This window comes from Hippoglossus hippoglossus, chromosome 12 (genome assembly GCF_009819705.1).
Source record: "Hippoglossus hippoglossus isolate fHipHip1 chromosome 12, fHipHip1.pri, whole genome shotgun sequence".
NCBI lineage: Eukaryota > Metazoa > Chordata > Actinopteri > Pleuronectiformes > Pleuronectidae > Hippoglossus > Hippoglossus hippoglossus.
Genome location: NC_047162.1, coordinates 5,294,924 through 5,308,041, shown reverse-complemented (window position 1 = coordinate 5,308,041; position 13,118 = coordinate 5,294,924). Strand labels below are relative to the sequence as shown.

The following is a 13,118-nucleotide window of genomic DNA, read 5'->3' as shown; positions in this document are numbered from 1 at the left end:
CCCCCATTCCCCCTCCCCCACCCTCTATCATCCCCTGCATCGTGGTCCGGTTTGATGCTGATGTGCTGCAATGATTGCAAAGGCAAAGCAATAACTTCCACCCTCCACTGCCTGTCACCCAGTGACAGCGTGACCATCTCATCCCGTCCCATCAACCCTCATTCAGTGTGTAATTGATTAACCTTGAAGGATCATTTGCCCGTGAATGTGTTCAGTAAGTGCTCACAGTATGTGTGAGTTTCAGTGGCTTTTGAGCTCTGTTAGTTTGTGTGAATGACACTGACATAGTTTAGTTTAGTCGATTCTGATAAAGTTGATTTTCACAGAACTTAAAAGTAAATATCCTAATTTCCTTTTGAACTACTAGGTGGCAAATGATTAAAACCTCTTTTCCATATCAAGGTAAAATGCTAATATTTCATCTGCAGTTAACACTAACGCCATTTTGATTTACATCTGATTGATGCCTAAATTGTCTTCTGCACGCTTGCATGTTACTGACTATATAGTTGTTGCATGTAAAGAGATGTTTTAGTTTATCTTCCTCTGGGGCAGTCCTACTCTGCTGGGAACTGCTCTTCTGCCACATTATTGATTCTGTACTCGGATCAAATCTTGCTCCATATGCATGAAAACGATTTTTAGTCCTATTTCATTTCTTCCTTAACCACATTTTCACATTTAAATCAACACTTGCAGGCCAATATTCTGCAGCTATTTACCATGATGGCTTTTTCTGTCTTTCTTCTTGGAGTTTGATTTTAGTCCATCTTATCATTATCAGTGTTATGAAAGAAAATAGGTTTAAAGGGTTTAAAATTCAAGCTGTTAGGACTTTCAATATGCATTTAATGCAAAAACCTTTGCATGTATTTAATAGGGATTGCAAGTTGGTGGTGGTGAGTTTACTGTAACATTATAAATATTTTCATTTGATGAATCAAACCAACAAGCCACCAGCCACACATTTTCTTTATATATCCGTTTGACGTGTGTGTTCTGCAGAGGGGTTTTGATGAAAATCTAATAATGCTTTCTTTCTTTAGTGAATCAGCCGGTGCTTGGCACACTATATATCTCAAACTTAACGTCAGAGAGCTTTTCTATCCTGTGGAACGCCACTGAAGGAGAGTTTGATGGTTTTATCCTGGAGATAATTGATTCTGATTGGCTGATGGAGCCAAAGGAATATAACATATCCCGCAATGATAAGTCACACAATGTCAGAGGGCTCAGGCCCAGCACTGATTACATAGCCTACCTCTATGGGACGTACAAGGGATCCCGAACCAGTGCTGTCAGTATTGTTGCATCAACAGGTATTTTGATTTTTTTTTTCGTCTTAAATTCTGGCCTGTATGCAAACACTGGACTTTAAAAAGATACAAATACATGCTTTCTATTGCAAAAAATAAATCTATACTATATTTTCTCTCCCCTGTAGCTGAAGAGCCTGATTTGTCCAGGCTAGTTGTTTCTAACATTACCTCAGACAGATTGTTTCTGTCATGGCGGACAAGAGAGAAGCCTTTTGATAACTTTATAGTAGAAGTCAGAGAGTCTGCTTCGCCCTCTCAGGCAATGGGGCGCGCTCTGCCAGGAGACGTGCACTCCACAGTCATGGCCGGGCTCAAAGCAAGCACAAGCTACAACATAAAGCTGTACGCTAGCACTGGTGGCCAGAACACACATCCTCTATTTGCTGTAGCTTCAACAGGTATTGCATCACATGTGCTTCTTGACACTGCATGTACCAAACACATTGTTGCTTTGTAGTTATCAGCACAACTTCACTGAAAAGCCGTGTTCTGTTTTTCATTTAGAGGATCTCCCACAGTTGGGGCCCATAGCTGCTTCATCTGTGAGTCCACATAATCTCAGCTTGTCCTGGAGCACTGTGTCAGGCCATTTTGATGGCTTTGTTATCCGGGTCAGTGACTCCGAGCAGCAGTCTGATCCGCTGGAGTTCAGACTGCCTGGTGAAATCCGTAACATTACAGTCTCGAACCTGATGGATGCCACAGGCTATGACATTGAACTGTATGGTATTTCTCACGGGCGCCACACTCCCTCTGTGTTAACCCACGCCGTCACAGGTACTATATATTTTACTCATATTTTCAACTCCCATCACTCGTAGGTTTAAATGCATTAAGATCAAACTTGACTTGCATCATAAGCAACTATTATTTATGATAAAAAAAGTTATGATTTGAATGAAACCATTTAATTTATTAACTCCAAAGAGTTCAGGCATGGATAAACACAGACAATATAGCTTTAAAAACCTTTGGGTGAGAAAGGAGACATATCAATCTTTCCACTGTCTGCGGCAGAAATATAAATCGCTACGATGCATTTCAAATTTGCCCTTAATTTGTTGTAGCCTTTAAATTCAGGAGATATTCTATTTTTAATAGATGACTATTTTTGTCCCTATAAAGTATAAAACCTCAAAAGAAGAAAAGACTGATTTGCTTTTGCAACCATTGCACACATTACGCTCCTAATGGAATCTTATTCCCTTTCCCAAATCTGTTCCCGCTCACAAAACAATGAAACCCGCTCCCCTCCAGCTTCTTTGCCTAAAGTGGAAAACTTGACCATTTCCAACATAACCCCCTACGGCTTCCGTGTGTCGTGGGAGGTGAAGCAGCAGCTGCAGCAGGAGGATTCACCCCCCTCTAGTGGGGGCTTCAGCCACTTTCACATAGTGGTGACAGACTCCGGGTGGCTGCTGGAGCCTCAGGAGTTCACTGTGCCTGGAAACCAGAGTCACCTGGACATCTGGGGCCTCATCACCGGCATAGGATATGAGCTCAGGCTGACGGGGGTGTCAGAGTCAGGGCTTCTCTCTCGGCCTCTGAATACAGTGGCTGTGACAGGTACCACCCAGTTCACTGCAAGGCCCCTCGTCTTACTAAAAAGTGCAACTACTCTGTGTGTATTGATGGAAAATCATTTAACTTTATGATCTGAATATGAAGTTTCACCATCACAACTTGGCTGCTCTATAAATTGTATAATTCTGTGGTATTAATGCACTTTTAATGATGATTTAACTTTGTAAAGGTTTAAATAAGATCTCTTAAAATGAATTTGGCTTGATTATTGATACATTTCGATTAATGCAACCTTTCGATGGTGAGGCTTCAGATCACCTACCTAACTGTAACACAGATTTACAACTCATCTCTTTTCTGATCTATCAATTCCTTTGGTTGGGGGCATTTTCTTTGTATGCAGTTTGGTCCCCGGGAGAAAGAGATGTGGAGCTCCCATTTTTTTCCCCATTTATTCTTATTCCCAAAATATGAGCAAGCATATTTGTTTGTTTTCATATTTTAAAAGGTGTTTTCCTCCAGATTTTTGTTTGGTTATATACAGCATAAAACAAAATGATCAGAAAGTAGGAAAACACTGATACATCAACAGACAATCTGAGCATGAAATGTCTGTTGATTTAGCTTCTAATCTCATTTGTTTCATTGTCTTTGAATGCACTGAATGCACCTCGGCCTTGAGGACGCATGGCGACCTCGTCTCAACCAGAATTAGCTGAAATTCTTCCAACACGTCAGTTAGAGCCTTTTATAGAATGTGAATCTGTTAACTGACATTAATCAACGTCTAATAAAAAGCATATTGTCTTTCTTTTACACTAACGGATGCCAGAGCATGGCAGATGGGAGGTGGTGGACAAAAACGTCTGCCACCTGGAAACCTTTCTTGTCTTTCTGCTGACCTCTTCCAAACTGAGCCAATGTCTTTGGCCGTCTCTCACAAGTTGATGATTATTTCTGGGAAAACCCCAAAACCAACACAACGTTCTGTTTCCTTGTCTAACCAGAGGCTGAGCCGGAGGTGGAGCATCTCTTTGTCTCTGACATCACTGCTGACAGCTTCCGTCTGTCGTGGGCGGCAGATGAAGACATGTTTGACAGATTTGGGATTAAAATAAGAGACAGCAAAAGGCTATCCCATCCTAAGGAGTACAGTGTCCGCGGTGACGAGCGAACCAAGGTTTTAAATGGACTCTTGAGTGGCACTGAGTATGAAATCGAGCTTTATGGTGTCACATTGGACCAACGCTCCCAACCTATTATTGGGGTTGCTCAGACAGGTATATGAAAAACACTGCAGATTGTTTAGTTCTGTACTAACTTGTAAACTTTCTGTGGTTTGGCTTTGCAGAGAACTGAACCCACAGTGCCACTAATCAGATTTCTTCCTCTGCTTTAGGCTCCATGTTTACTGGAAACATTGTCCTAAGTTTATTGTTGTTCTCTTGAGCCAAAGCTGCTTTTTTTCTTTTGGAAATATTTTATTCACTTGAATTCTCCTTTTCCTGTTTTCCTATCTGCATCTGTCTATTCAGGCCTGAGCACACCACTGGGACTTCATTTCTCTGAAGTGACGGATTCTTCTGCCGTAGTTCACTGGTCCATGTCTCCCTCTCCTATTGATAACTACCGCATCGCCTATGTGCCCTTTGAAGGAGGTAAGCTGTCGATCAAGGTTTTTGCATTTCTTCTTACAGATAAAAAGTTCTCAATGACTAGGAACTACAGTGCCGCTCACTTATGGAAAGTGCAGTAAATATGCACCCTCTGAAAATGCATAATAATTATAAAACTTTATTTCTATTGCACTTATCCAAGGTTACAAATTGCTTTACAATATAAATAATGGAAATAAAACGACATAAGAAAACAAGATGAAACAAAAATAAAGATGATATAGAAGAAAATATTGAAATTAAACAACTTCCATTAAAACCAGTTATAAATAGGCCATTAAAATACTTTTCTATAAAAATATGTAAGGCAAGGAGCCTCAAGGTCCTGATGGTAAAAGCCTATAGTCACCGTTACCTGCCTTTACTTAGAAACTACTAGCAAGTGTTGGTTGGGAGATGTTAGATCACGGCTTGGAGCATAGTGAGTTAGTTGATCAGTTATATAACTGGGGGCCAGACAGGCTGAGGTTTAAAGGTTATTAAAATAATTTGAAAATTAACTCTAGATTTAATTAGCAGCCCATGAGGGGAGGCGAGGATTGGAGAGATATGGGCCCGATCATCAATTAATCAAATTTAATTTTTATAGCCCATATTCACAAATCACAGTTTGGGCAAATCATAGGGCTTAACAAGGTGCAACATCCTCTGTCCTTAACAAGAGTATGGATGCTTGGTGTTGGGTGTGAATACGTTTTTCTAGCTGATTTGAGCACTTCATTTTGATATGTGATGTTTTAAATGCAGGGCCTCTCTAATCCACAGGAAGCCCGATGACAGTGACTGTGGACGGCAGTGTGTTTGAGGCTGTGCTGCCCAACATGATCCCTGGCAAAACCTACCAAGTGACTGTCAGTGCTGTGAAAGGTCTGGAGGAAAGCGACCCCAGCACCGACACTGTAACCACAGGTTTGCTTTGTTTCTTTCTCATTTGATGCTCGTAACCTTTGCGTCAGCCCCTCGAACTCATAACTGCATTGGCATCAGAGTCTAGAAAATTTAATTGAAGCCATTTCCTCTTTGTGTTCCTGTTTGTGTCTTCCAGCTCTGGACAGACCTCAGGGCCTAACTGCAGTTAATGTCACTGACACATCAGCCCTGCTGCTGTGGCAACCGTCTGTGGCCACAGTCGATGGCTACGTCATCACCTACAGGGCAGATTCAGGTAAGATTGTTTTTCTGTAATGTTGTTTATCTTCATTAGCTCCTAATAAAAGCAGCAGGAGTTGGTAATCCTTGTAAGAAACATCTCTACCTCTCACATTGTTTTTCTTCTATTAATTGTTGCAGTGTAAGTCAGTGACTTGCGTTTTTCTTTTTCTTTAATCCTCTGATTTTATGAACTGGTGTACCTTGTCTTGCAGTGTCCCCGGTGGTGGAGCATGTTTCTGGAAACACCGTGGAGTTTGAGATGGGCTCCTTAGTTCCTGGAACCCACTACACAGTTGGAGTTCATGCCATGAAAGAATCTCAGAAGAGTGGATCTGCAGTTACTGAATTCGTCACAGGTCAGTCTAGAGAGGAAACATGTGTGACATTTGAGAGAATGTGATAATAATGTGATAATAAAGTGGTGGCATACAGTGAAGAACCGACAAATTGTTTTCACCTGAATCTACAGCTGTTTCAGATTCAGCTCATTGTTTACCCGTCTGGTCCACAGCTTAACGGTTTACTCTCACCCGTCACCATGTGTTGTTTTTCAGCTGCAGAAGGCAAATGTGCCTCAGTAGAGCGCATACTGTAACTCTGCCAAGGCTCAACACATCCTTTAAAATCCTTTTAGCTGAACCAAATTATGAAAATTTAGGAATATCAGTTCACTGGATTGGCCTGATCAAGATCCATAAATTATTCCCTAGGACAATGGTGAAAATGTTGAAAAACACCCAATCTTGCAATGTTAAAGAAAGTGAAAAAGAATCGTGGATCTGTCCCCTGATCTGGATCCACACCAAAACCTATTTATTTTGGTGTACTGCCTAAGAAGAGTGAAAACAATCTTTTTTTACGATTTCTCTCCTGATAAATACCTGGTGAGTTCAAAACTAGGTGAATAGAGAAGCCAAAATAAAGATTTTAATAAAAATCCAATTTGTATCTTAAAGAGCACCTTAAGGCTTCCTGGATTAAGTGCACTACTTGGTCTCTCCATGTGTTTTTGCACTCACTGTCCTGCTGACCTGCTCAGCAACAAACAGCAGGCAGACAGTCAGAGAGCAGCTGGTGAACATGATTGAGCCTCAATCATCTGAAGAACTTAACAGAGCAGAGAGAGTGAATATCGGACTCCAAATTAATGATATTGTATAAATGAAACTTTTTGCTAACCGGTTTCTTGTATCTTGTCACTATGTTTATGCTGCACACAGCCAAATAAATCAGTCATTTTAGTTTTAATGAATAATTAATTAATTTGCAGATGTGGACCCTCCTCGTGATCTGACAGCTATAAACATCCAAACTGACAGTGCTACTCTGACATGGAAACCTCCGCAGGCTGCTGTGACCGGTTACACACTCACCTTCTCTTCTGCTGATGGTGTGATCAGGGTACGTTCACACCTGCATCAGTTAAATCACTGTCAGCGATGGTGGTTTCACTTCACAAAGATTGTGTTCATTTTACTGAGGATTCTATTCATGACATTAACTTTTAGATTGATTTCCTAACCTCTTGGCAGACATAACTTGTATGTCTGCCAATGTGAAATGAACACCCTTATTGAAACTGACACCTGATTTGATGCCCATTGTTATTAATGAATGCAAACAAAACAAAAAACTACAATATTTTCACTGTTGTTGATGGTCAAGTCAATTTTTGTTGCTTTCTTTACAGCATATAATATAAAATTGCAGCTATAACATTTATATATGATGTGATTTGATATGTTATTATATTAATTGTTGTGGAATCTCAAAATGGTCCTGCTTTTTTGTAAATTATTTGTGTTTACTTGCGTATTTCTGTGTGTGTGTCTGGATTCAGGAAGTGGTGCTGAGCCCGACAGCTTCCTCTTACAGCATGGCTCAGCTCAGTGGTTCCACAGAGTACAGTGTCAAACTGCAGGCCATCGCTGGGCCCCACAGGAGTCGACATGTAGCCACTGTCTTCACGACCAGTAAGCATGAAAACATCATGCATGTACTTCTTTTATTCATTTGTGTGCAGTGGTCGAACATAAGAACATTTACTGAAGTATTGTACCTAAATACAACTTTTAGGTACTCCATTTCAATGATAAATTGCCCCAAACATTTTAGTGCACTACATTTATGCAATAGCTATAGTGTCTTTTTTCAGTTTAAGGTTTTGCATAACATATGAGATTATAAAACAAGATTTAACAACTTGTTTCCACTTCTGACGCTTAAAAATGCTTGTCTTGGCTCAGAAAACAAGTTGATGTCCAGTGAAGTTAAATCGTTTGATAATTCGCACAATCTTTTTTAAATATATTCTATATTATTTATTTTTGTATTATTTCATCTCTCATTTATCATATCTGAACCTTTTAGATGTATCTCTGACCTTTGACACTTTGGTTAGCCAAAACTAAAGGAATATATTAGTTACAGGGACCAGAATAAGTCATATACTTTTGACTACTTTTTATGTACAATTTAATATTAATTTGTGATCATTTTGAGTGCAGCACTTTTACTTAGTATTATATTAGTAGTAGTATATTAACAGTATTTCTATTCTGTGTTGTAGCTGCTTTTGCCTAAGTTAAGTAATTTTTCAACCTCACCCTCGTGGTTGCTACTCTCTTGAAGGGTTATGCAACAGCCCAGATGCACAGTAGAGAGTTAGAACTTCTCCTAACCTAAATTCTTTTCATTAAATTCGATATCCCAGTCACATCACCTGCGCTTATTTTCATTCTGCCTGAGCAGCTGCTGATGGAAAATCTTTTCTTTTTCCTTTCTTTCCTTTTTCTCAACCTTCTTCTCTCCAAGGTCCTTTCTCTCACTCAACACCATTTACAGTCTTGTGCATTTTCACATAACAGGGATAAAGATAAAGCAACTGTGTCCTCTGAGGTCTTGAAGATGATTTCTTTTTAATATGTACGTTTTAGTTGGACAGTTGTTCAGACGACCCAGGGACTGTGCTCAGATATATCTGAATGGAGAGACGACCTCTGGTCTATACACCATCTATGTGGGAGGAGAGGAGGGCCAGCCCATCCAGGTTTACTGTGACATGACCACAGATGGCGGAGGATGGACGGTGAGGAAATCAACCTTTTGGAAACTTTTAACAACCGTTTTGACACCATATTTCATATTGAATTAGATGTTATCAAACCAGTTATGCAATGCCTTTTTTAAAATATATACAGCATCACACTGACCACGGTCATGGTTGGTACAATTGTTGTGACACTCATGAAAGTTAGTCCTCTGCAGGTTGCCCTCAGACGCCAGAATGGAAAGCTGGAGTTCTTCAGGAACTGGAAGAACTACACCGCTGGCTTTGGTAACATGAATGATGAGTTCTGGCTGGGTAAGAACCCTCGATGTTTAACCCTATTCACTACGCACCTCTCTCCCTCTCTCTTATTACCATCTCAGACATATTAAATCTGGGTTGCAGGTCTCTCCAACCTTCATAAAATCACATCCTCTGGTCATTATGAGCTGCGAGTGGACTTGAGGGACAAAGGGGAATCAGCCTACGCCCAGTATGACAAGTTCACGCTTGCAGAACCAAGAACACGTTATAAAATCTACATAGGGGCATACAGTGGAACAGCAGGTAGGTTCTACTTTAAGGAGTAGTTGTACATTTTGGGAAGGATGCCTAATGGGATTTTTATTCTCAAGAGTGAGTCGAGAAGAGCCATTATTTGCTTTGCACAAAAACAAAATACTTGAGTGGAAACACCAGAAACTCAAAGAAAGAAAAGGCCAAATATAACTAAATGGAAACAGGCTTAGAGTAAATCATCAAGCACAAGTGGCATGATACTTTATTGCCAGCTGAAGAAATGAAAAATGGTTTCAGTATATAATAGTGAGGAAAAAGGATCAATTTGAACCATGTGGATCTGTAGCAGGTCTCCTTCCACTGTAGGTCACCCAACACAAACCAGAGACAGCTGCTCACCAGTACTATTATTTCACTGTTAAATTATTCAAATATAATCTAGAATAGCACTCGGCTGGCGCCTAGCAGCTGACTTAGAACTGGTGCGGACCAGGGGAATCAGACTGTTTAATTAAGGTACAAGGTACAACAGTCCCCTTCTGAAACCATATTTGAAGTTCCAGATTTTTATTTGGATTAGCAAATCATGAATTTTTTGGAAACTTTTTTTCCCTCAAGATCCATGAATTATTCTCTGAGAAATTAAGAAATCTTTCAATGAGAGAAAGTGACAAATAAAATCCTGGATCCACCCCCTGATCCGGATCCGCTCAAAAATGTACTGGATTCTTTCCTGACACATCCTTCCTCGTTTTTGCGAATTTGGATTAGAAAAATTTGTTCCGATCAGATGTGGCCATGTTAGCTGTTTCCCTGTTTCCAGTCTTTATGCAAAGCTTCATACTAAACACACAGATGCTTTTTATCTTCTCATCCACATCTCAAAAGAAATTGAACAAGTATATTTCCAAAAATTTGCCTGGTTTAGTTTTTTCCAGTAGAACTGAGCTCACATGTTTCTGTGCATTGAGTCAATGATAGAAGGATGAGCTTTACTGATCAGTTCCCATCTTTCTCAGGTGACTCCATGACTTACCACCAGGGTCGACCGTTCTCTACCTATGACAACGACAACGATATCGCTGTCACCAACTGCGCCTTGTCCTACAAAGGTGCCTTTTGGTATAAAAACTGTCATCGCGTCAACCTCATGGGGAAATACGGCGACAACAGTCACAGTAAGGTATGTACAGTTCCAACATGTTTCTTTTAACTTGTGTCATTACAAGTGCAAAATTAAACAATGACTAAGAAACCTGTCCTGGAATTGTGTTTATATTTTCCTATCAGCCCTCAAGATGATGGATTTGCTCATACTAATGCCAGTATTTAGAGTTCAAAAAATTCACTTTTTCCTATTTTTATTCCAGTTGTGCTTCTCTTAGTCTCAAGATACTGGATGTTTCATTCTATTCTTCTTTATCAGGGGTTCTGCCTTCCCCTACTTCTCCATAAAAGGCCTTTTCACTTGCTATTATCAGTATTTTACCCAAATATCCGTCATACCTTCTTTAGTAAATAAAGTGAAATACAACTTATGATCTGATATCCTAGTATTTGTTGTAATGTTCTACATAGCATTCCTAAAAACATTTTATCTGATGTTTCCAAAATATGTGTGAGCGATTGACAAATTCCACAAAGTTTAATTCCTGCTTACAATCATACAAACCATCCAACAAACGGATGGAGGTGACAACATAATCCCTCTAAGGATTAACAAATCAGATTCAACAGAAGACTTTGATCCACGTTGGTGAATTGTCGGATGTATGATGTAGTGACAGACTCCTCTTTTTCACAGGGGATCAACTGGTTCCACTGGAAAGGCCACGAACACTCAATTGAATTTGCGGAGATGAAGATCAGACCAGCCAACTTCATAAACTTTGAGAGCAGAAAAAAACGATCATAGACCTGTGAACCCCCTCCACCTCCTCCTCTTCCTCACCCCCTCCTCTGCCTCACCAGCTGTCATGAACTTCGGTGTCCCCTCATCTTTAAGTTGTCTCTAAATTACTCACAAACCAAGGTAATCACACTGAATGTAATCAATTCTGGCTGTGAGAAACAAACTTGGTAAATTTACACCAAAGAATCAAACATTTGGTTGATTTTGTGTAATCGCCCCAGTTTGGCACCATTGTGTGAGTGAATATATATTGTGTGTTCCAGGGGAAAGTAGCTGTTGAGTTTAAGTGTGAATGGACATAATAGTACATGTGTTATCGAGACCTAAACAGCAGTATTCATATAGGAATTAATCGTAAAATTGTATAAATGAATCCACTGAATGAGTAACATGTCAAAGGCACATATAGTCGGAAGGCGTCAGGGCCACATCCTTCACATCCGCTGAGGTCATGGGAATTTAACTCAGATGCATCATGTGTTGAATTAGTTCAGTTCCTCCATCCTCAACATTGTTATGTTACAAAAATCAATCATTTAAAAGAATAAGAAAATTATTTGATTTATTTCCAAATATTCTGCTAGGTTTCTCGGAAAGAACCATATAATTTGTTAGTAATTATATTTAAAATAGAGTGATCACTTTTGTAAATGCTAAGACAGAACCAGTATGAGACTTTTGTTCAGAGGAGATCAGCTGAGCTACGCAGACATGTTTAATGTGTCTACAAGCAAACAACATGCATACAATTCAGTAGTCAGTGGCGGATCTAGGATTGTTCTACATAAGGGGCCACAATTTACACAGACAAATATAATTCCTTTTCATAAAAAGTTTAGAAAATAAAAATTCCTAACAAATTTTCATATTTATTGTTAGTAAGTGACTTACTAATATTTTTAAAGACTACTGAGAGAACAGGGGCACTTTGAGGGCCAATCAGAAATTTCAGCTGGAGTCAGTGTCCCACTGGTCCCACCCCCTGACAAATGAAGAATAATGTTTCCAATAATAAACTAATAATAAATATTCACTGGCGTTTAAATGGAGCAAAATCTTTCAGGGAAATTCATCAGTAAGTAAATACTGAACTCTGCTTAGGAACTAAAACGACGATCTGCGAGCTGTGTCTTTTATTCCTGTGATTAGAACCAAACTTCACGGTTCTTTCCCAGAAACTTACACAAAGTTAATGATGAATTAAGGTACCTGTAAAATGAGGCCTAATATAAATGTATGAAATCATACATTTTAATCAGCATAATAAACTCAAAGAAATGTTGCCATATATTAACTGTAGAACTGTGCATTTGTAGGCCACTAATACAATTTAAAATTTTATCAGCATATTTTGATTAAAAAAAGAACAAATTGGATGACCTGTAACTTTCAAGACAAATAAAAATGTTGTTTAATAAAAGCGTGTGTGATCCCTTTGTTCCTGAGCACACATTTAAACCGTTTCCATGGTTCCAGTCCAGCAGATGGCAGTGTTTACTCTCTGTATAACACTGGCTGGGCATGTTCAGTGTGATGAATGTGGTTTCTCACAAGCTGCTTTTAAAGAGCAAGAATCATAAATATTGATTATTCAGGTTATCTGCAGGGCTTGAAAATCACATTGAGGTCAATACAAAAAAAAAAAAAATTGCGTTTAAAATTTACGAAGTCTGGTACCACATTTTAAGGTATAAATTACTTTAACATAATATAGTAGAGGATTTAACTGCTGACAGATCTTGCACATTTGCACAGTAGCGATCAGGGGATCGAGCCATAGTATCCAGGTCTGATCGCTACACACAGTCAACCAATCATGAGCCAGTCTCAGCTGTCATCATGATGTTTCACCCCATTTGTTTAGCATCAAATAAGTAGTTAAAAAGTGATAAAAACTAACTAAAGTGAGAGAAAACATTGTGAAAAGCAAGTAATTTGACTTTAATTTGGTCCATGTTGGGATTTAT

At 39.3% G+C, this 13,118-nt stretch overlaps 1 protein-coding gene and 1 long non-coding RNA gene across 8 annotated transcripts in view; one reads left to right on the top strand and one right to left on the bottom strand.

Moving 5' to 3' along the window:
- LOC117771270 overlaps nt 1–9,750 on the bottom strand; it is a 144,755-nt gene extending 135,005 nt beyond the window's left edge. The window contains exon 1 of the long non-coding RNA XR_004615561.1: nt 9,690–9,750. This is a non-coding gene — a long non-coding RNA (uncharacterized LOC117771270). The remainder of the gene's footprint in view (nt 1–9,689) is intronic.
- Nucleotides 1–12,571, top strand: part of LOC117771252 (tenascin-like) — a 32,635-nt gene extending 20,064 nt beyond the window's left edge. For 5 of the 7 annotated variants that reach the window (XM_034601369.1, XM_034601370.1, XM_034601368.1 and 2 more), the window contains 12 exons: nt 3,851–4,123; nt 4,379–4,501; nt 5,285–5,428; nt 5,565–5,684; nt 5,884–6,027; nt 6,942–7,072; nt 7,512–7,644; nt 8,608–8,759; nt 8,939–9,035; nt 9,126–9,287; nt 10,259–10,422; nt 11,044–12,571. In XM_034601369.1, coding sequence (XP_034457260.1) covers nt 3,851–4,123; nt 4,379–4,501; nt 5,285–5,428; nt 5,565–5,684; nt 5,884–6,027; nt 6,942–7,072; nt 7,512–7,644; nt 8,608–8,759; nt 8,939–9,035; nt 9,126–9,287; nt 10,259–10,422; nt 11,044–11,154 — 1,754 coding nt within the window. In that variant the 3' untranslated portion in view covers nt 11,155–12,571. Of the gene's footprint in view, nt 1–367; nt 403–1,046; nt 1,124–3,850; nt 4,124–4,378; nt 4,502–5,284; nt 5,429–5,564; nt 5,685–5,883; nt 6,028–6,941; nt 7,073–7,511; nt 7,645–8,607; nt 8,760–8,938; nt 9,036–9,125; nt 9,288–10,258; nt 10,423–11,043 lie in introns of those variants that run through there. The other 2 variants (XM_034601373.1, XM_034601374.1) reach the window with 2 other exon arrangements.
- The last annotated feature ends 547 nt before the right edge of the window (nt 12,572–13,118 follow it).